Source organism: Typopeltis vanoorti, chromosome 1, assembly GCF_054136105.1.
Source record: "Typopeltis vanoorti isolate ZY-2024b chromosome 1, IOZ_Tvanoo_1.0, whole genome shotgun sequence".
Taxonomy (NCBI): Eukaryota; Metazoa; Arthropoda; class Arachnida; order Uropygi; family Thelyphonidae; genus Typopeltis; species Typopeltis vanoorti.
The window spans coordinates 24,260,032-24,282,241 of record NC_143549.1 but is presented as its reverse complement, the minus strand read 5'-3'; the positions used below and the strand labels follow the sequence as shown (position 1 = coordinate 24,282,241).

General features: G+C 36.7%; 1 protein-coding gene across 1 annotated transcript in view; it reads left to right on the top strand.

Moving 5' to 3' along the window:
* HUWE1 (HECT, UBA and WWE domain containing E3 ubiquitin protein ligase 1) overlaps positions 1-22,210 on the top strand; it is a 1,068,888-nt gene that overhangs the window by 204,373 nt on the left and 842,305 nt on the right. Inside the window, exon 17 of the mRNA XM_090396304.1 lies at positions 8,309-8,410. Within this exon, the coding sequence (XP_090252430.1) occupies positions 8,309-8,410 (102 nt within the window). The remainder of the gene's footprint in view (positions 1-8,308; positions 8,411-22,210) is intronic.

Genomic DNA, 22,210 nt, shown 5'->3' with positions numbered 1-22,210 from the left:
GTGTTTTTTACTACTGTGCTATCACTGCTTGTTTGAAAAACTGCTAAATGAAACAAGCAGTGCTATCACTGCTTGTTTCATTTAGCAGTTTTTCAAAGTAATTAGCCTATACTTCAAGGATATCTTTTTCTTCAGTTTTCATGTCACCTTTATCATCTCTAACTCCTGTTACAGCACTCTTTCCGCCATTTCTAAGCTTCTTTGATAACCTCCAAAATATCTTGCCACCTTCTTGATATTTATTTTCTATGTTCTTGCCAAAGTCTTTCATGACTTTTGTTTAGCTAGTTTTACACAGTGTTTAGCATTCTTGCATTTGTCTCTGTATTCTCTAAGAGCACAAGCTGACTTATTTGCTAGGAACTTTTGATATGCTTTCTTCTTATCCTTCAATGCCTCTTTTACTTCCTGTGTCCATCATGGAGTTCTGATTTTTCTATCCTTGCATAAAAAGTCTTATTTTACACAAAAACTTTTATTAATACAGCTTGTGTACAAATTCCAATCAAAAAGTATGAGAGAACAATCGACCTCTAAATGCTATCATTTTTAAACAAATATTTCATGATTTAAACATGAAATATTTGCACACAATCAACTGTGTTAATTTATCTTACATAAGGAAAACATTTTTTAGCTATCAAAATATAATAAGAATGAAATCTTTTATAATCTTTTATTGAACATTTGATTGGATACTGGTATATGATTTGCTACCAGAAGGGAGAAGAGTAAATATAGTGCATGCACTTATTTTATTTTCATACTTGGGCACATTTGTTATAGAGGAGTTGAAACAATAATTCCAAATAATCTATACACTGCGGAATGGAGTAATTTTTGTGAGGTTACCGTATGAGTTTGTAGCTTAATATATTTAAAAAAAAAAATAATTTTTTTTTTTTTAAAAAATAAAGTAAACAAAAAGAATAAGGGGCTCGTAAATTTGAGAAAAAATTTAACAAAGGGCGTGTGCAGGCACCATATAGCTCACCACTGGTCATGGCTGAGCAACTTGTTCATAATTTCTAATATTAGAACTGAGTTGGATAAAAGGAATGGATACACTATGATAATGTTGTACTTGGCCAAGGCATTTGATAGGATAGCACATGAAAAGCTGTTACATAAACTAGAGTATATGGGATTGGAATATAAATTGACTTGTGGATACTGATGAACAGGTATCAGAAAGTAGTATGTGGTTGGTGGTCAAATCTGATTTAAGATTACAAGTGGGCATTCCTTGGGCAGTTATTTAGGCTTAGTTGCTTTGCACTCATAAAATTTAATGGAATGAATACAGCACAAAGAGAAGTTGAATTGTTCTAATAATGGCTCTCTTACAGACATCTTCAAGAATACAATAATAAAATTTTTATACCACACACAAAAAGAGAATAAAGCGGAAGGACCTGGCAGCCTCTTCACATGTTTGCTGATTGTGCAAAGATAGGCAGAATAATCAAGGATGCTACTGATATACAAAACCCTTGCAGTTAAATATATGCCTCACAGAACCTTGCATATCCATTTCACTAACATCCATGCCATAAACTCTAGCTTAATAGTGTCCACTGCGATCTTCAGTCTACTAAACACTACCTACTCTTTCTGGCAGAAATTCCCCCCCCCCCCCATTCATCTCAACCTTCTAAACCATACACTCTAACCCCTTTCAACCTAAGGGTGGCATCTGTGCATACATCCACTCTGACATACCTTGCCAGAAAACACCATCTTAGAATCTGCCAACGTTGACCTTTTTTGGTTGAAAATATCCTATTACCACTCAGTCAAATTCATCTGCTGCCTCTATTGCTCTTCTAATGCAATCAACCAATCTGAGGTCTTTAATTTCTTCTCCTTAAAAATTGATTTTCTGCAGTCCCACTTTCCCAACAACAAAATCACCCTCTTACGAGATCTTATTGTCCACAACACCAACTGGCTTTCCTATTCTGGTTGGACAGACCTTGCAGGGATCTTGCTGAAACATTTGCTGTCACTGATGAACTTACACAGCTTGTTCTTGTTCGGGTTATCTGGTATTCTTGCCAGAATACCAGATAACCTGAACCACTCTCCAAATACCATAGATCTCTTCCTCATGAATGACTTCCAAACACACAGTGAATATAGTGCCCCCCCCCCCCCCCAGGTAATTCTGATCACAATCTAGTGTTCATCTCCTCCCCCATGCAACAGTGCTTACACAGTCACTCCTATTCAAGAATAGTTTGGTTATAACAGTGCCAAGTGGGACATCTCCTCTGCAACATTCCCATGGTTGGATTATTGCTTCTCACTTTCAAACCCAAACATATGTACTGAACTTATCACCAAAGTAATCCTCACTGGCATGGAAACATACATTCTCCACACTACTCTGAACTACCACTTCCCAACTAAATCCTGGTTCTTCAAAAGATGTTTCAAGGCTGTACAAATGAAAAAATCAAACATACTACAACTGCCTCAAATTAAGAACTCCATCCTCTTTCAGTGCCTGTACTGAAGCCCCTGAAACAGATGCAAGAAAATTATAATGATTCCAAAACAGAATTTGAACGGGCAAAAAGCAGGAAACTTGCAGCCTGTCCTAGCAGCAGCATTTTGGTCTTTTGCCAAAGCAATTGGTCGTAACATCTGTCCAACACTATTCCTACCCCGACATACCCAGATGGTGCCATTGTATCATCACCCACAGAAAAAGCTGATCTCTTGGCTTCACACTGCGTCTAATGCATGCATAACTAACAATGCTAAATGCTCAAGCATTCCAAATGCCCAACATACAATGCCTCCTTCCTTTTACTGTCCAAATTAGACAGTCTCTTGGTCCTGATAGAATTCCCCAGTTGTCTTGAAAATTTGTGCACCAGAACTGACTCCTGCTCTGTGTCACTTGTATATACTCTCTTACTTTACTGGTATCTATCCTACAGCCTGGAAATTGGCTTACATTCAATCCATTTGCAAGAAGGGAGACAAATCACTGCCGTCTAATTACTCCCCCTATCTCACTCACCTCAGTCCTGTCTAAAGTAATGGATAAAATCATATCAATTCCTAACTCCTAAAACTTGAAAGCACCAACCTAATAAACGACTACCAGTATGGATTCCGTTGCTGCCGATCAACAGGAGATGTGCTCACATACGTCGCACATCTCTGGACAAATTCAACGGAGAAGTTTGGTGAATCTCAAGTAGTTGCACTTGATAACTTCAAAGCTTTTCACAGGGTCTTGCACAAAGACTTACTAAGCAAACTACCATTGTTTGGTCTGTTTCAGGACTTCTGCAGTTGGATTGTCAGCTTTCTGTCTGTTGTATTCACACTATGTGTGATGGTAGATGGTTCCTTATCTTCTCACCATTCAACTCATACTGGGGGATCCACAAGGTTCTGTCATTCACCAACCTTCTTTCTGCTCTACTTCAGTTGACTTTCAGTGCAATACACAGTTTTTGCAAATGATAGGACGTTGCACTCCTCCCTTTCATTGATAAACCTTACTATATACGACTCGTGTCAACTTACAGAACATTTACACTCATTTACGTCACATTACATGTACTTTTTATAACCATTGCCTGTTGGATTACAACCCATACCTGTTGAATTTCTGCTCAGGACATGGACTGGTTATTACTAACACTATGTTCCAACATAAAAATGGGCACAAATTCACATGGAGAGAAGAGGCAAGGAATAAGAATAGTCTCATTGACTATGTTATTGTTGATAGTGATGTTTTCTCCCTGGTGCAGGACACCAGAGTGTATAGAGGATTTGAAATTGGAAGTGATCACTATTTAGTCTTGAGCATAAAATTGAATTTCATTTTGAAAAGAACATGTAAGAAAGTTTTAAAGCGAATAAAAGTTGAGCAGCTCTCAACTTTGGTTTTCTGGGTTTTCATGGGATAAGGAACCTGTGGAAAGAATGCAAAGAAACTAACAGATGCCATTAGGATTATGGAGTGTTGGTTATAAAGACAGATGTGAACTGTAGACTAAAATACACAAAAATTATTGAAGAAAACATGAAAGAGTTTGAGAACAGGAACCACACCTTGGAGATTCGGTGGCAAGCCTTGAAGAAAACCCTGATTGATTCATGTGGTGAGGTTGTCTGCAAGGATAAAATAATCAGAACTCCATGGTGGACATAAGAAGTTAAAGAGGCAGTGAAGGAAAAGAAGAAAGCATATCAAAAGTTCCTGGCTCTGAAAAAATAACCAAAATCCTTTAAAAAAAAAAAGCTTGACTTACTGTTACAAACCATATAAGAAATTGACATCCCTTATCCACTCTACTAAAGACCAGCCACTTCCCCTAGACCTACCTGGGGTATACCAGGTCCTTTGCAGCTGTAAACTGTCCTACTTTGGTCAAACAAGCAGGACAGCGAATATCACTATTTTGGAACACAAAGACTACATATGGTTTCCCCAGTACAGCCACTCTGGTCTTTCAGACTATGCTCTGGATACCTGCCACAGAATACGTTGGAAGAAAGCCAAAGTAATACACCGCAGCAAGTTTAGGTATGAAAGATTATTCACAGAATCTGCCTCAGCTCTAAAAAAACGTTTCGAACCTCAACCAATTTGGGCACATGAGACTCCCCCAAATTTGGGAGACTTACATCATGAGAACATCAGCCCAATGGCCAAGAGGTTTCCCAATATGCCTGCTACAAGGCACTATTAGGACTTTAGGAACAACAATAGTTTCTTATTTTCTGCCATATTTGCTTTTTGTAGTGCTTGCGTGCATGTGTCTTATTTGTATGTTCCCATGAAGATGGCAGTGTGACGTTGCCGAATAGAAAGTATTTATTAACGTTTCTTTTAATTAATATTCCAGTATACATTGTGAATTCCTTGAATAATTTAATTGTAATATACTGTAAGTTGATCAGCCAACCTCTTGTGTATGGGCTCAACATATAAAATAAATGAAAACACGGAAGTCACAGAAAGATATAAGCTGGAACAGCATGCAAATGTAATGGCTGGTAATTCAGTGTTAGTACATGTGAAGTTTTATGCATTTTGGTATAATGAGATTTCTAGTGGCATGTTGTGCTTTGAGCAGAATAAAAATTGAATTTCACATTGAAAAGAAGAGTTTGTAAAAGGTTTTAAAATCGAGGTTGAGCAGCTTTCAGAGGTGAACTGTAAATTCAAATACACTTTAATAACATTGAAGAAAAAATTAACCAAAGATTTTGGAGTTTGAAGTTCAAAAGTTGCATTGCAGAAATTGCAAATACAACCCAGAAAGTAATTGAAATGTGAAATCAACATTTATATGCAAGGAAAAGAAGGTTATTTTGCCTGTTACAAGGTTTTGACACTACTGCACATGCTCTATTGTGTTCGGATATGGTTTTCTGGGTTTTCAGGGGATAAGGAACCTGTGGAAAGAATGCAAAGAAACTAACAGATGCCATTAGGATTATGGAGTGTTGGTTATAAAGACAGATTGAGGGTGTGAACTGCAGACTGGCAAACAGGAGAAAAAGTGCTGATATGATATATGTCTCTGAACTTCTTAAAGGGTATTATAGGTTATCGACTGATGACATTTTTTGTTATTGGAAGGTAGGGAAAATGTAAAAGGTTCTTGTGAAAGTTAAGTTTTTGTGTGATTAAGGTGTAAGAACTAGATTTAACAGAGAAAACACTTGACTGATTTGTAAACAGATAGGAAGTTAGTTAGTAATAATGTAAACTTTTCATAGTACCATCATTGTATTATGTGTGCCTTTTTAGAGTAGATATCAGAAATTTGATTTGCAGAATTGAAATATGAAAGAATATGTTCAATATCCATAACTCCATTTGCTCATCGTTTACCTCTTGTTTTGATATAGAGCTGGAAGTTAATACGAAGTCTTGTATGTAGAATGGAAAACAGTATATATAATTGAATGCAACAATAAATTGTCCACGCATTTAGCCTAGTGGCCTATGCGCTTCGCAACCATATGCCCGGGGAAGGAGTGTCCTAGGTTCGATTCCTGTCGACGATGTGAGGAGCTTAAGGATCTTCCCCAGTCATAGCCAAGTTAGCCGGTCTTGGCCGTGGACAGAAGGGTTATTTCCCCAGTTTATCTAGGGTTTTTCATCCCGTAAACAGGCAAACCGGCCCTGTGAACACATGCTGCTGCAGTCAAAAATACCCCCCCCCCCCCCCCCCCCCCCCCCCCCGTGGCAGGCTCGGCAACAGGCTGGCTGGGGTTGTACTAATAAAATGTTGTATCTACGTAACACGCGAACCCTGCAATGGAAGCGATTAAAAAAAAAAAAAAAAAACGCGCAGAGGAAGAAGGAAGAATGCAACAATAAATTACTTCATTTTTTTAAATTTTTTTTTCTCTTTAATCTCTAGGATGTAAAAAAAATGTAATGAATTACAACTTTTAGAAGTTCTGTGCTGTTGGCAGAATTGTTGAATAAAAAGGAGATAATAAGAAGGTTAATATGCTCTTAGCTGAAAACTTGATTGAGATTATTGTTATATAAGGATGAAAGGAAGTGAAAAAAACCATGTTGCACTCTGTATTATTGTGTATTTTGAGGGTGGTATGAGATTTGAATTAGTAGTTTTAATATATGGGTTCTGAGAATTTAGATGAATCTGTTAGGCTAATCCACGCTGTGATAAATATGTCAAGTGATGTTATCAATGTAAGATAAACTGGTAGTGCTGAATAACAAGTCTACTGAATGCCTGAGAACTTTTCTCAAGATAAGTTTAGAGCTCCAGTACCCATGCAGGGTTTGAAGTCCATCCCTGCATGGGTACTGGAGCTCTCATTATCATTCGTCAATCCACCGTCTAGCGCTTGATTAAAAAGATATTGTGGTGAAAGCCGTGTAAATTTCAAATCATTTTGCATATCACTGAAATTAAAGATAAACCTATTTTGAATTTGTTACAGCTATGTGTATGAAAGTGGAAGAAAAGTATGATTTCAACATGGTTATATTTTCAGATTAGACAGCAGTTAAAAATATCGTTGAGTCTAGTTTATTTATGCTAAATCCTGGAGAACATTCAAAGTTAATATGTAGTGTACATTATGGAAGCATCTCATTTTCTGTTCTATTTGCACCATATTTGTCTAGCTGGATGGAACAACCATGCATTGTGATATTGACTGTGTAGTTGGTCAGAAAAGGATATATATACCTAACTCATTTTATTTTTTTATTGATCATGGTTTGTAGCATTATATTCTTAGGTATAATTTCTGTTGGATTACATGAAGAATTAATTGTACACGCTATAGCACAAATACAGAAATGAAGCTATATGAGAAGAACAGAGTTACAGGATGGCTGTATGCTAAGCTTATTAAACTGGTTGATCCCCAATAAAGACTCTTCTCTTCTCTCCCATAGTCCTAAATGAACCGTTGGGTCATTCATGGCTGGTAGATGATGTTCTTTGTTATCCTCCTCCAATCATCTCGGTCTCTTGTTCTTGATGTCAGTTGAGAAAGGGAGGAATTTGTCCATTTTTTGAGGTTGTCAGTCCATTTTAATCTAGGTCGGCCCCTAATCCTTGATCCCGAAACAATTCCTTCTAGTGTTTGCTTTGGAATGCCATTAGCTCTCTCCATATGTCCGAACCATTTCATCTGTCCTCTTCTGGTGACTGTCAGAATGTTTTCCGTTTTTTTCCCATTTATTAAATTAATCAGTTTCCAAACATTTTCATTGGTTTCATGAGCAGTAGAGGAATTCTCAAGAGCCTTCTGAAAGTTTTCATTTCAAAAGACAGTAGTCTCCTTCTCATCTTCCCTCAATAAAGTCCAGGCCTCACAACCATGCAATAAAGACTATCCTTCTATAAATTAGTTATTATCAGTGATTGAAAAGACTTGGAATTTTGTTCAGGACACAACCATTATAAGGTTTCTAATTTGAAGATGTTAGCTGGTCTCATTGTAAAATGAACAAATCCTGTGAAACGGTTTAACGGGCTTAATAACATTAACAGTTATGATAGTATTGGTGACATAGCCTTAGCTTCTTTGACTGTAATTTCAAATCATTGAATAAAGAAACTTTTACATTTTAGATTGTTGTTCATATTTGTTAATGCTGTCTTAGTTTTTTCAATAAACATTTGCATCCAAAATGTCAGCATTCTTTTTTAGGAAACCATACAATTGATTCTGCTTAGCAATTATGACATTAAAAACAATAGTGTGAGACAGTCTCATTTTTTATATATATAAATATATATATATATAAATGCAGTAATTCAAAATTTGTTTTTAGTTTGTTACCAGGGCAGTAAGAGTAATTGACTTGATCACCAATTTGGATATGCAGGCTTTTCAGTCGCATGGTGGACTGACTAGCTTCATTCAGAGATTAGAGGTTGGTATTATTTTCATTATTGAAATTTAAGTGCAAAATTTTATTGTAACTTAAAATGTAGCAGTTAAAAGGAAAAAGTATCGAATGATTGTTTTAAATTACTGGAAGTAATGAAGTTTGGTATAAAATAATTTTGTAATGTTTATTCAAGAGAAAAAAATGTCATTTATGTTTTAAATATTAAGTGGTATAACTAATATTTAAGGAATTGACAGCGTATACTGGAAATATAGATTAAATAAACTTTAATATACACTTTCTGATATTTCGGCGAACGTTACGTTGCCATCTTCTTGGGAACTTACTAAAAAGACACGTGCACACAAGTACTAATACAACAAATGAGACTGAGGCTAGGACGCTAGCGTTTTCCTAAAGTCCTGATGGTGCCCTCTGGCGGGCTATATTGGTAGTTCTTGGCCTTTGGGCTGAAGTTCTTTTGATAACAGTTTCCCAAATTTGGGGCAGTTTCATGCATCCAAATTTGTTGAGGTTTGGCATGTTCCTAAGGGCCGAGGCTGATTCCATGAATAGTCTTTCATACTTGAACTTGCTGCGGTGTATTACTGTGGCTTTCTTCCATCTTATTCTGTGGCGAGTATCCAGAGCGTGGTCTGCAAGCCCAGAGTGGCTGTACTGGTGAAATCGGATGTAATCCTTGTGTTCTGAGATTCTGATATTTGCTGTCCTGCCTGTTTGGCCAAAGTAGGACAGTTTACAGCTGCAAGGGACCTGGTATACACCAGGTAGGTCTAGGGGAAGTGGTTGGTCTTTGGTGGAGCGGATAAGGGATGCCAGTTTTCTATGTGGTCTGTAACAAGTGGTCAGGTCATGTTTTTTTAAGATTTTATTGATTTTTTCTGAGGTGCCTCTGATGTAGGGAATAGTGATGGATTTAGAGTAATCTTTTTTGTGAAGGGAAGGGGGTGGTGGGTTATGGATAACTGGGTTAAGTATTTTTTGGAGGGGGTAGCCGTTGGCTGAGAAAGTGTCACGGATGTGATTTAGTTCAGTGGTTAGGGCTTGATTATTAGAACAGATTATTTTTGCCCTGTTGAATAATGTTTTAATAACTCCATATTGTTGTGAGGGGGGGGTGGGATTGTTGGTGAATGTATCTGCCTGTATGGGTGGGTTTTCTATAAACTGAGAAAACCAAGGTTCCATCAGGTTGGCGGGTGACTAGTGTGTCTAGGAAGGGGAGGTTATTGTTTTCCTCTTTTTCCAGGGTGAATTTGATTCTAGGGTGTTGGTTGTTCAAGTGTGTTAGGAAGGAGAGGAGTGAATCCGGGCCATGTGGCCAAGTAGCGAAAACATCATCAACATAGCGAAGCCATATGGTAGGTTTTTGTGGGGCTGAGTTTAAGGCTTTCTCTTCAAACATCTCCATGAAGAAGTTGGCCAAGGGTGGGGAAAGTGGTGAACCCACTTTCCCCACCCTTGGGGACAGCCATGGGTTCACCACTTTCCCCAAATCTGGGAAACTGCCCCAAATTTGGGAAACTGTTATCAAAAGAACTTCAGCCCAAAGGCCAAGAACTACCAATATAGCCCGCCAGAGGGCACCATCAGGACTTTAGGAAAACGCTAGCATCCTAGCCTCAGTCTCATTTGTTGTATTAGTACTTGTGTGCACGTGTCTTTTTAGTAAGTTCCCAAGAAGATGGCAACGTAACGTTCGCCGAAATATCGGAAAGTGTATATTAAAGTTTATTTAATCTATATTTCCAGTATACGCTGTCAATTCCTTAAATATTAGTTATTATGTCTAACCAGCGTATAAGCCTCTCAACAAGAATAAATATTAAGTGGTGATGATGCTTTTAAATACCATTGCATATATGATGACTACTACACACAAAGAAAGCCCAGTGTAATCCTTATCTCTCCAATTTTATGGCCAAAGTTCACGAGCTCAGATTTTCTTGATCAGAGGGATGAATGCTGTTCTGCATATTTTAATGTTACTTTTCTTATACATGCTGAAATGTTTTCAGTTTTAATATCCAAAAATGTTTTGGATATTTAAGAGATACCATTAAGCAACAGCACCAAAAATGTATTTGAGTAAAAATAGAGCAAATGCTAAATCACATGGACACAAACTCAGGCATGCTCAGAATGGTAGTGATTTATCTGCCTACTCTTGTTCTTTCTACAGCATAGTATGATCAGGAATATGACTCTCGGTGTACAAAAATAGCATCCTGCTTTGACATTATCATCCACTCTTTCTCTTTCATGGGAGAGCTTGAACCTTCAAGTAACTGCAACTTAATACTATTGATTTGCTGAAAAACAAGTTTTACCCAGTAAACTGGTTAAAGAAACAACATGAATGTTATTTTTCTATTCAGCACATGCAATTAATGTTGAAATTATTTATTTTTGCTTAACTACAAATTCATATATTATATATTGTTTGTTTTCCAATGTGCTATTCATGTAGTTGATGTAGAAGTTAGTGATAACTAAGAGTAACATATTTGTCCTGTAAGGGTGCCATATTTTCATTTCTTAAATAAATTGGGATTTCTACTATAGACCTTTTGTTTTTAAAAATATCTGTGCTCAGAATTACTAGGAATCACTTGTATAGTGGTAAACCACCCATTCAGGCAGGTACTGTATTGTGTAATGAATATTGTATACATGTAATGTCTACTGTTCAGTTTTTTCCAGATCAAATTCAAGATCATCAATTTCCTGATATGCACCCTCAAGGGGTGTACAGACAAATCCCACTCGTTCATGTTAAGTTCCGGACTACCGTTACACAGCGAATTTTGTCATATAGTGAATCATTTAAAAAAAAAAAATTAAGCATTTATGTCAGATAGGCAAATAAAAAATTTAAGAATAATTTATATAAAAAGTTATTCTGAATAGCTAGCTTTAAGATTCCAACAGTTTGGTATGTTTTCCATTTTCTTATTATTAAGAGGAGAGACCTCCAGGGAGTCAGGGACTCGTTGAGGGAGGCCACATACTACACACACCAGCTATCATACTTATTCTTGAATTCATTCACACTGCTTGCACTCACAACATCCAATGGCAATCCATTCCAATCACAAACCACCCCGTGAGAGAAAATCTAACCCTCACATCCCCCTTCTTAGCGGCATTCATTCTTACCTTCCAAGGCTGCCCTCTTGTCCTTTCCCTATCCTTCATAAATTGAAAAATTACATCAATTGAAATCCTGTATGACCCTTTCAGAAGTTTGTAAGTTTCAATCATATCACCCGCTCTTTCTCCTGTTTGCTGGTGTCTGCAGTCTACAAATTCTCGATCTTTCTTCATAATCAGTATTCCGCAATCCTGATTTTTAACGCTCTCCTTTGCACTCTCTCCAATATATCAGAATTGCAACAGAAGCCAGGAGACCAGATCTGTGCACAGTAGTCCAAGTGAGGTCTTATCAAGGCCTTGTAAAGAGGAAAAATGACATCCTTAACTTTACATGTGAACGTTCATTTCAGCATTGCTATTATCTTTTGAGTTGTATTTGCAATCATTGCCACATGGCCCCTGAACCTCAACTTCCTATCTACCAACCCACCAAGACCCCTAGCCTCGTCAGTTTCTTCTAGCATAATCCCATCAATATAATATGACATGGAATATCTAATCATGCTGAAGTGAATGACTTGACATTTACTGACATTGAACTGACACCCATTTTCCCATGCCCACAATTCCAGCCTATTTAAATCATTCTGGTACACCACTTATATATATATATATATATTAATCTTTGTACTGGTTATGGGCAGTACTACCCTTACATCACGTCCAGACTTGATATAGGCCTAAGCCTTTTTTACCCTATGCCTGTTCTAGTTATCATTGTAGTCATTCTCTGGTGGCAATGCCATGCCACCAGTGTGCCCTCTAGGGCCCTGAAGGAAAGAACTTTTATATCCTTTTGCGTAGCCCAAGCTGTTTTAAGTCCTTATAGCTATAGTTTGCCCACCGTTTCCAGGTCCCTGCTTCGCGTCTTTCCAAGAATAGTCGATTCATGCTGAAGGGGAGAAAAAAAATGAAGGACGTTCGAATTGGTCGCCAACACGCGAAATCACGTGCTTTATAGGTCAAATTTTCCAACTGTTATACAAGCAACATAGTTAACTACAATAATCATAAAAGAGAAGTTAATTTTCCGACCGGTAATAATAAACAACTCATCCCACTATACGGACTGATTACCCTATTATCGGAATGGATACTTCTTTTTCTGAGATGCGCAGAAGTGTCGAGGGACCTCAAATCGGTGGGCGAACTATATCTGCGCTCCATACGCCATGTAAAGAGATGGTGGCGCTGGTAAACCTCGGAGTTGCCCCATGCTCCTCCCGTATCTTACTAACTACATCTTGGTTATTTTTATAATAATTTACTTTATTATTATGGCTATAGACTAGTGGGTGCCCTGTCCCTGCCACCTGGGCATCAACTACCCAAATGTCACAATCTCTTTTAATCACTAAGTCTGGCTTATGCAAAACCCACGGAGGTCCTATAATGTGGTTCCACCGTAGTCTCCCAACCTTTTTTCTTAAAGCGGTTGTTCAGAACGGAGGCCACAGCATCATGCCTCCTCATGCGAACCCCATGGAGTGCGGAAGCAACACTGGGCTATATGAGACAATGTCTCACTGTAGTGGCAGCCAGCCCTACAGTTTGAGTCGTCACTACCCCATCGAGCTGTGCAGGCTCGAGTAGGCAGGGCATTGGTCCTCGTCCTGATAAGGTCAATATAATCAAACCCAGGGAGGAGTCTGGTGCCATCCCTTACGCAATCATGCTGGGGAGGCACCTGATATGACTCTTTTAAAGGAGACCATCTACAGACCAGTGCAACAGAGATTCCCATCTCTTGTGTTCTGCAGGTGCTGACTCAATTAAAGTACCTTGATAATGGGATCAGCCTTTAGCCAGCCTAAAGTCTTCTTGTATTAATGGGCTATAGAAAGCCTCTCTGCAGATGGGGAAAGAAGGCAGTTCTAACTGCATGATTTTTGACAGCTGCAGGCATGGGATCAACCATCTAAGTGATGGAACCCCAAGCCCACCATCCTTCACCCTCACATGGAAATATGAGTAGGAGTATCAGGTGGCAGTCGCAGCCATGATCTCATGGCTGAATGGATAGCCCTGTCCATTTAGGACAGTACCGAGATATATGTCCTACCAAGCACCAGCTTGTGGTAAAAGTGAGGTAGGAGATAGTAGGAAAGGAGAAACAGCCTTTGCTGGGGCTTGAGAGGAGCTTTCCTCAAAGAAGTGATCCCAGCTTCTAGGATAGAAGGGACAGAAGACCTTCCCTTTGTGAACATGATATTAAGGTATCCCCACTCTTCCAGATGGTCAAGGCATGCAATGGCCTTCCGTGCAGGGAAAACTCTATAGTCTCGATCTTAAGCTTCTTATCACAACCAGAAAGGACAAGAGCTAAAGAGCAGGACTTCTCTACATTAATAGAAAGGCCACTAATAGAGAAGAAGTCAACTGTCCGGTCAAGGAGTTCCTGCAGGCTTGTCTTAGTAGAGGCTACGAGAATAAGATCATCCGCAAAGGCCATAGCATTAAAGGAGGAAGTACCTAGAGAGTAGCCTATATGGCTAGGAAGAGAATGAAGAAACTCATCTATGACACAGTTAAAGAAAAGGGGAGATAGAGGATCACCCTGGGGAACACTCCACATTGCGGGAATATGAGTTGCACGGGACCCTATAGTGATTGTGATGGAGTTACGTAAGTATAGCTCCATAACATAGGAAAGAAAAGGTTCTGGACATCCAGCAATAGACAGCGCTTGAAGGAGAGCAGGAAGGGAGACACTATTAAAAGCCTTTTGGAGGTCCAGCGACGCCATATATAGAGGCTTAAAGTGGTGTCGGGAATCAGAGAGAAGAGAAGAAAGAAGATACATTCTCGGCACAGCCGTCCGAAGGGACAAAAGCTCTCTGTCTATAATCATGCTGTATATGTTGCTAAAGTTGTTTAACTAATATTTTATGATAGTCTAACATAGGGGAGATGGTAATAGGTCTAAAGTCTGATGCACAGCTTGAAGTTTCTTTCTTCAGAATGAAGATAGTTCTTGAAGCACGTAAGTATGGTGCTATTACTTTACTGGCATGGAGAATGTCCACTAAGTCTTGAAGAATCTTCAATGGCACCTTCCCAAGCCTAGATGCAGTAAGGTCATCAGATCCAGAGGCAGAGGAATTGGATGGAGGAGCTGCTTTAATCTCCTGGATGGAGACAGGCTGGTATATTTGAAGGACAGGAATGGACCTCGATATCATGGGTTGGTCATCATAATCAGGGAAGTGTGGATGTGGATCAGAAAAGACTGTACTCCAGAATTTGACAAAATCATCATGTAAGTCTGCTAGAGGTGGAGGGGAAGCACCATCAAGGATGGTTTTGGCACATTGCCTTCTATTCTTTTTATAGAGGGCCTGCATAGTTGCATAGGCCCTCTTTCTCTGCTTCCTATTTGACAAAGTCATTGTAGAATGAGACGTAGGCTGATGTTGACTAGGCATGAACCTTACAGACTCACATCTCCCGTATACCACTTTTTGATATCTGTCAGTCAGCCATCCTCTTTTCCATGCTAATATTCTATAACTCAAACCTCATATTCTCCAATTTATGGAACAGTCTACCATGCTGTATTCTGTCAAAAGCCTTAGCAAAATCCCAAAGTATCATGGTGTATCCATTCTCCTTTTCAAGTTCAGTGGCTACATTGTTATAGAATGTGAGCAAGTTGCTAAAACATGACCTTCCCTTAGTAAATCCATGTAGCTCATTGCAAAGTAGAGACTTACTGTTAACCCATTTCTGAATGTGAGCCCTAATTTTTCCAAAATCTTCACTACTACTCCTGAGATACTAATTGGTTGATAGTTGGATACATCTGTCTTTGCACCACCCTTGTGCAATGGAATTACCATACACTCTTTCCATTCCTGCAGAAACTTTCCTGTTCTGAGACTCATATTAAACAGCCTGGTCAAAGGAATAGCCAGTTCAGCTGCACTCTTTTAGCCTGCATGTTGATATCCCATCATCATCAACCATGGGTCCAATGGCCATAGGTGTCGGATGCCATCTTGATATGATTCTTCTATTGCATTCTATTTTGTGCAAGGTGTCTCAATTTGTTTATAGAGTTTCTGCACCATTTGACAATGTGATCACCCCATTCTCTGTTATATATCCTATGCTGATATCCCATCAGTCCGTATTGCTGAATTCTTATTCAGTTTGTGCAATACCTCATCCTCATAACCCGAGTTTCTTCATCCACTGAAAAGTAGCAGTGAGCTCAATTTTGTGTACACCAGGTTGATAGCTTTAACAAAATTGGCACTCATTAGTTGAGCAACCTCTTCTGCATCTGTAAAAATAATAATAAAAATAAAAAAAATCATTCTTTCTTTTACTTGCAGCATATCGATAGAATTCTTTAGGTTTGTTTTTAGCATGCAGAGCCAATTTCTTTTCATACTCAGACTTTGCTTTCCGTACAACAGTTGCGACTATTCTTTTCTGCTGCTTATAATTTTCATAACGATATCATCTTTATGCACACAATATTTTTTTCCACATCATCCTTTTCTTACAAATGTCTTACTTAATAAGATTACATATCCATTTGACTCCTACTCTATTTATTTTTCGAACTCTCAGGACACAATTCTGATATTGCATCATTTAAGTATTGTTTAAATGTTTCCCATGCACTGTCAGTATTCTTCCCATCCAGCAACTGATCCCATTTCAGTGAACTCAGTATACTCCACTGTTGGTCATAATTTCCTGCTTTGTAGTTTAGCATGTAACCTTTCCTGAAAGGAACATTCATAAACTTAGTCTCTTCCCAAGTGAGTTCTGCATGATTGATCACTGTCACCAACCAGAGGCAGAATAGTTGTCTTTAACTGAAATGCCTTCTGACAATATAAACAAATCTAACACTCTTTGCCCTAGAGTTCCTTCTGTTACATGCTGCTTGAGAAAGTTGTCCTGCAACAACTAAATAAATACATTTTCATTCTTCTCATTAAAGCACTTTTCAGTGTAGCACTTTTAACTTCACTAAGGACATTTATCTTTGCTTTAAACAATTTTGACATCAGTGTTAAGTAAGTTTAGCCTATGGTCTATCTCAGTGTTTGATACACCATCAGAAAATATAATCATTTCATGCTTAGTTTGTCATGTAATAGGTTGAGACACCTTTTTCTTTTCACTAGAAGCAACCTTACTTTGAATATTATCCTTACTTTTTCTTTGAATAGTTTGAATTTTTCTTTGTGTTATTATACTGAACTATGGCACTTTGTCAAAAATTTTATAGCTAATAAATTTATTTCATGCAAGTTTTAGTTTGTTGATTATTACTTTTTTAATATTATCCTTATCCTTACTTTGAATATTATCTGCCATTATTAACAAGAACAAAATAGTTTTGAACAGTTTATAACTCGTAGCATATCATCAAAATACACAAAGAGAAGTAGAGAGCAGTATCATAAGCAATTTACGAAAACTTCAATTGCCTGCTTCACACAAGTGGCATGTCATTAAAACTATTGTAAGACTGACTACAATGTCATACATATGAACTTGGTAATAATTGAAAACTGTCATATGAGCAAATGCAGGATGAATAAATAGGCATTGATTATTATTGAAAAGCATTGTATAAGCAGATCTTCACATAGCCAAGTATCATAAGATGGGGTATTACTGTGCAAGCTGCTATGACAGTGTTTAGAAGTGATATTATTTTTATTAATTGTTTTTTAAAAATCTATCCTCATTTTTATGAGATTTTCTCTATAACAATTATTTCTATTTCCGAGCATATTTATATATGCACAAGGGTTCACTCCGTGCGATGTCCTTTTTATTATTTCTTTTAGAATCCAAAAAAATTCACTGACTCAAGACCAAATACAAATGTTAGACATTTAATACACTTCAAACAAATTTACATAACTAATTACAAAATTAATTGAATCCAAGGCCTTTTAAAATAATCTTACACTTAAGAGATCATCCATTTTCTAACTCATTCTATTACTGATTTGTTTAACATATACTTAATAACATCCACTAGACTAAACACTTCATTTACACAGTAACAAAATGTTCATAGCCAGTTTCTCTGTTAAGGCCATTTTCTGAAGATATAAGATTCTCTTCTTCTTTTCTTCCTTTCTCATCATCCTCATGTAGTACACATTATTCCAACTGACTGAAGTAAGATATTCTGAATTTACCGAAGTATAGGTACTCTTACCTCATGCAGTTCAATTTTTGTTAATTTTTGTACCAGCAAAAAAAAAAATTTCTTCTACTGCTTTAAGCTGCTAAATTCCATCTCGGTTCCAATAGAAATAACAAATAGATCTGTAGTCATTAAGACAGATGAAATTTTCCAATCAGCATTTCCTCGAACATTCCTTTAGAACGTCAACAGCAATATCTTATTTTATTTACCAACACTTATTGACAGTCTCCCACTTTAAAAACTCACAGTTCTAAGATTCCTTTCTTTGGAATATACTATTAATTTTCCTCTGACTGCCTTCTGAATTTCCGCAGAACCCAAATATCTGCCAGCCTGCGTTCTCTTTTCTTTCCGAACGCTCACTTGTTTTTTCCCGTTACCTCAATACTAAACTCTCTCTCTGTCAGCTGTCAATCACCCATCAAACTCCTTGGCGAGCATGCGCACTCCATGAAAATGACAAGTGAGAAGCTAAGTATAATGGCTGACACATCTCTGTTAGCAACGAGAATGTCTTCATAAAACACAACACTTAATATTTTAAACTACAATAAAATTTTTAAAAACAGCACAATATCCAAATCCACTAAGTACATACATTATTTAAATGCTTTACATTTCATTTTGACAAAATAACATCAATAACAGGCACATCGCAAGTGCCAACAGTGTGTTATGAAACCAAAACTAATAAACGTACTAACATCAAAATTTGTAAAAATATTCAGAATTTTAAATTATGATTATTTTTACAACAATATTATGTGATTAAGTTTGTATTATTATTAATCTCCGTTAACAGTTTTCCTCCAAAATAGTATTACTTGTCAGAACTCCAATATTGTTATCTAACATTTCCAGTTTTGTGGCATTTCTGACTAAATTCTCTTAGATCTTGGTCTTTGAGTCTTTCCTGCCATCTTGGCATCAAACACCATTTTCCTAACTTTTCTTCCTTTCTGTTTCAGTGCTCATACTCCCCTTAGATTAACCCTGCTTAGATACCAAAATGTCAAATTCCTTCATAATATCTTCATTTTAAATATGATTCTGTCATTGATGTTCTGTCACTTAATTTAATTTTCTCTATGCTCATATATATCCATGTTTTCTAGTGTTTTGATCAAATACCTGATTTCTAACCCAGTTTACAGATCCATAACTGAAAAGTTTTCTGTTAGGTTAATTTGCTAATATATATTGCTAATTTGGTGTTTTGGCTACTTTCTTTCTTATTCCATGTAAATTTATTCAGTTGGATCTGCACTATACTAACTTGTCTATTTCCATATTCAATTTACTATCTTCACTAAAACTGTGTTTGAATAGCTGAAATGTTTTACTTGTTCTATAGGTTTAGAAGAATTAAAAACAAACTAAAACTTGCATAAAATAAATTTATTAGCTGTAAAACCTTTGTCTAAGTATCATAGCTCAGTACAGTAACATAAAGGAACACAAAGTAAACTTAAAATAAAAGAATCTATTTCAAAAAAGAGCCACTACAGTGTCAATAGGACAACAGTTAGCAAAAGTCAAGATGGCATGTTCTGCTAGGCCAGACTGCTCAGGTTCATGATACTGGATAGAAGATTTCTGCTTTTCACAATAGATGACTGGAGTCTAAAACAGATGGGCAGGGATCTAGTAGACACCTGAAAGGTTGAGTGGAGAAAGCTTGTCTTTAGATGAAGAAACAAGGGTAGAAGTCTTCCTGACAGAACAAAGGGATACTGCAGTATTAAGATGTTTTAGAACTAACTATATGTTCAAAAATCTATTTAATATATGGGAGTAAAATCTTACTGATATCTTCAGGAAATAGAGACTGGTTGTCTAAAAAAAGTCTGTTAAAGACTTCCTTAATAAGATTCATTAAAGCAATTTTTCATAAAAGCAGATTTGATATAATTCAATTCTTGGAGTAAAAAGTTTTTAGTGGTACAAATATTGTGAACACAATGTAAATAAAAGCTTATTATATAATAAAACATTATTACATCATTCTTATAATATTTGTTCTGATGAAGATCTTTTACAACACAATGTAACAAAAGCTTATGTAATAAAACCTTATTATATCATTCATGTACATCATATAATAAGATTTTATTGCATCATTCTCATAACATTTGTTCTGCTGAAGATCTTTTATGACAAGCATTGAATTATATCCAATGGGCTTTTCTTACATTTTGTTTCTTTCAATGTGGCATTCAGTTTTATACTACTTAAAACTAAGTCATGATTCCTTTGTCTCAAATCCTCTGTGTTATCTTGTATCCTGAATCACTATTAACTGCAACATAGTGAATGAGGCTTTTCTTGTGTCTCTTCTCTGTAGGTGAGAGTGTGCTAATCTTTGTTGGAACGTTACTAATGACTAGTCCCTATGTTAGTAGCATAGTTAATAGCATATTAAATAAAAATTTCATTTTTATTTAAATATTAGCATTACTTTTCTATTTAAAAAATTGTTTTTTTTTTTTTAAATTTTAGATTAATTTTTTAATATGGCAGACTTTAAAGTTGAAGAGCACCATTTACATCATTGTATGCTGTTTTTGTTTCACCAAGGAAAGAATGCTACTGAGGCTACCAAAATCATTTGCTCAACTTATGGAGAGGTATTGAAGGTTAACAAATGTCAGCGATGGGTTATGAGATTTGCAGAAAAAAATTTTGATCTCTCTGATCGTCCTCGATCTGAAAGACCTCTTACTGTAGATGATGATACTCTTAAGACTCATTGAATCAGATCCAAAACAAACCATACAAGAATTAGCAGAGAAACTTAATTCATCATGGTCAACTGTCCAAGATCACTTACTTAAGAGTGGCAAGGTTCTTAAATGGTGTATCGGTACTGCATGAACTGTCAGAAAACAATAAAGCACAGAGACAGGCGATTTGCAATTCATTGTTGACCAGACAACAAAATGACCCCTTTTTGAAACGAGTCGTAACTGGTGATGAAAAACAGGTGCTGTATAAGAATAAAACCCAAAAAAAATGGCCTTCTCCAAATCAAACTTCAATTCCAACACCTAAAGATGGACTTCATTCACAAAAGGTTCTGTCACGCGTTTGGTGATATATTCATGGAATTATTCATTACAAACTCGTGGAACAAGGTAAGGCTATCACAGCAGCCATCTATTGTGAACAATTAGAGCGACTACATCAAGCATTGTTAATCAAATGTCCTGCACTTGTCAATCGAAAAGGGGTAATTTTGCAGCAAGATAATGCAAAACCACATTCTACAAGAATGACTCAAGAAAAAATTAGGCAGTTAGGATGGGAACTTCTACCACATCCTCCATATTTGCCAGATATTGCCCCTAGTGACTATCACTTATTCAGGTCCTTTGAACAGCATAAGAAATAAAACCTTCCATTCGCAAGATGATGTCCAAAGGAGTTTGATATCATTTTTGCCTCCAAAGAAAAAACTTCTTTCAAAAAAGGAATTCTAAACTTAGTAGATCGTTGGAATAAGGTTATAATTAACTATGGCGATTATAGAATTGAATAATTCTATAATTGCCAAAAAAATTAATTTGTTCTTTAATAAAATTTATATTATAAATGTAGTTCAAAAAATTGATTACTTTCCGGTCCTCCTTATACTTAGATGGCGTTTTTTGCAATTGCCAGTTATTGTTTAATTTGAGCTTAAAATGTACTGAAGATGCCTGTGACACACAGGTGAAAATTATACTATTAAATAATCTTTTTATGTGATTTTTTCCGTTATTAATTTTGTATTTATATGTTAGCTCACGGTTTGCCATTATTAAAACGTATAAACTAACATAGGCTTGAGTTTAAAGTCACCTTCTGCCTTGCCTCCTAATAAGAGTGTAAGACAGTCGTTAAATTTGTAATCTGGTTGAGATGCCTCAGTTTTAGCTAGGAAAGTTTTTGTTGGCATATGCTTCCAAAAGAGACCAATTTCATTGAGGTTGAATATTTTCCAATCGTCATAATCACCCTCCTAAATTATCCTTTGCAATTCTTCATGAGACTTTTCCAAAGAAACTTTATCATAACTAGCACATTCCCCAGTTATTCTTACGTTATGCAGTCCATTTCGATTTTTAAAACAGTCAAACCAGAAAAGGTTTCACATTCCTCTTGAAATTTGGTCTCTTTCAATGAGGTAAAAATATAGAGCTTTTGCCTGAATATTCCCTGTACTAAGAGGTATTCTTTCTTGGTTATAATCCTCAATCCAGAGTGAAAGAAGATGCTCCATCTTGATCATTAAATGGCTTCTATTTCGAGTGATCGGCATGCTTAAAGAAGCAGTTGCAATTTTTCCTTGTTCTTTGTATTCTTTGCTCTTATTTAATATTATAGTCCAAACTAAAACTCTCTGTATCCCAGGTCTTGCACAATCATTGTATTACTAGCGCTACTTTCTCTTAACGATTTTCAGCTTTCCGCTCGCTTCAGATTGGCGACAAAAATTT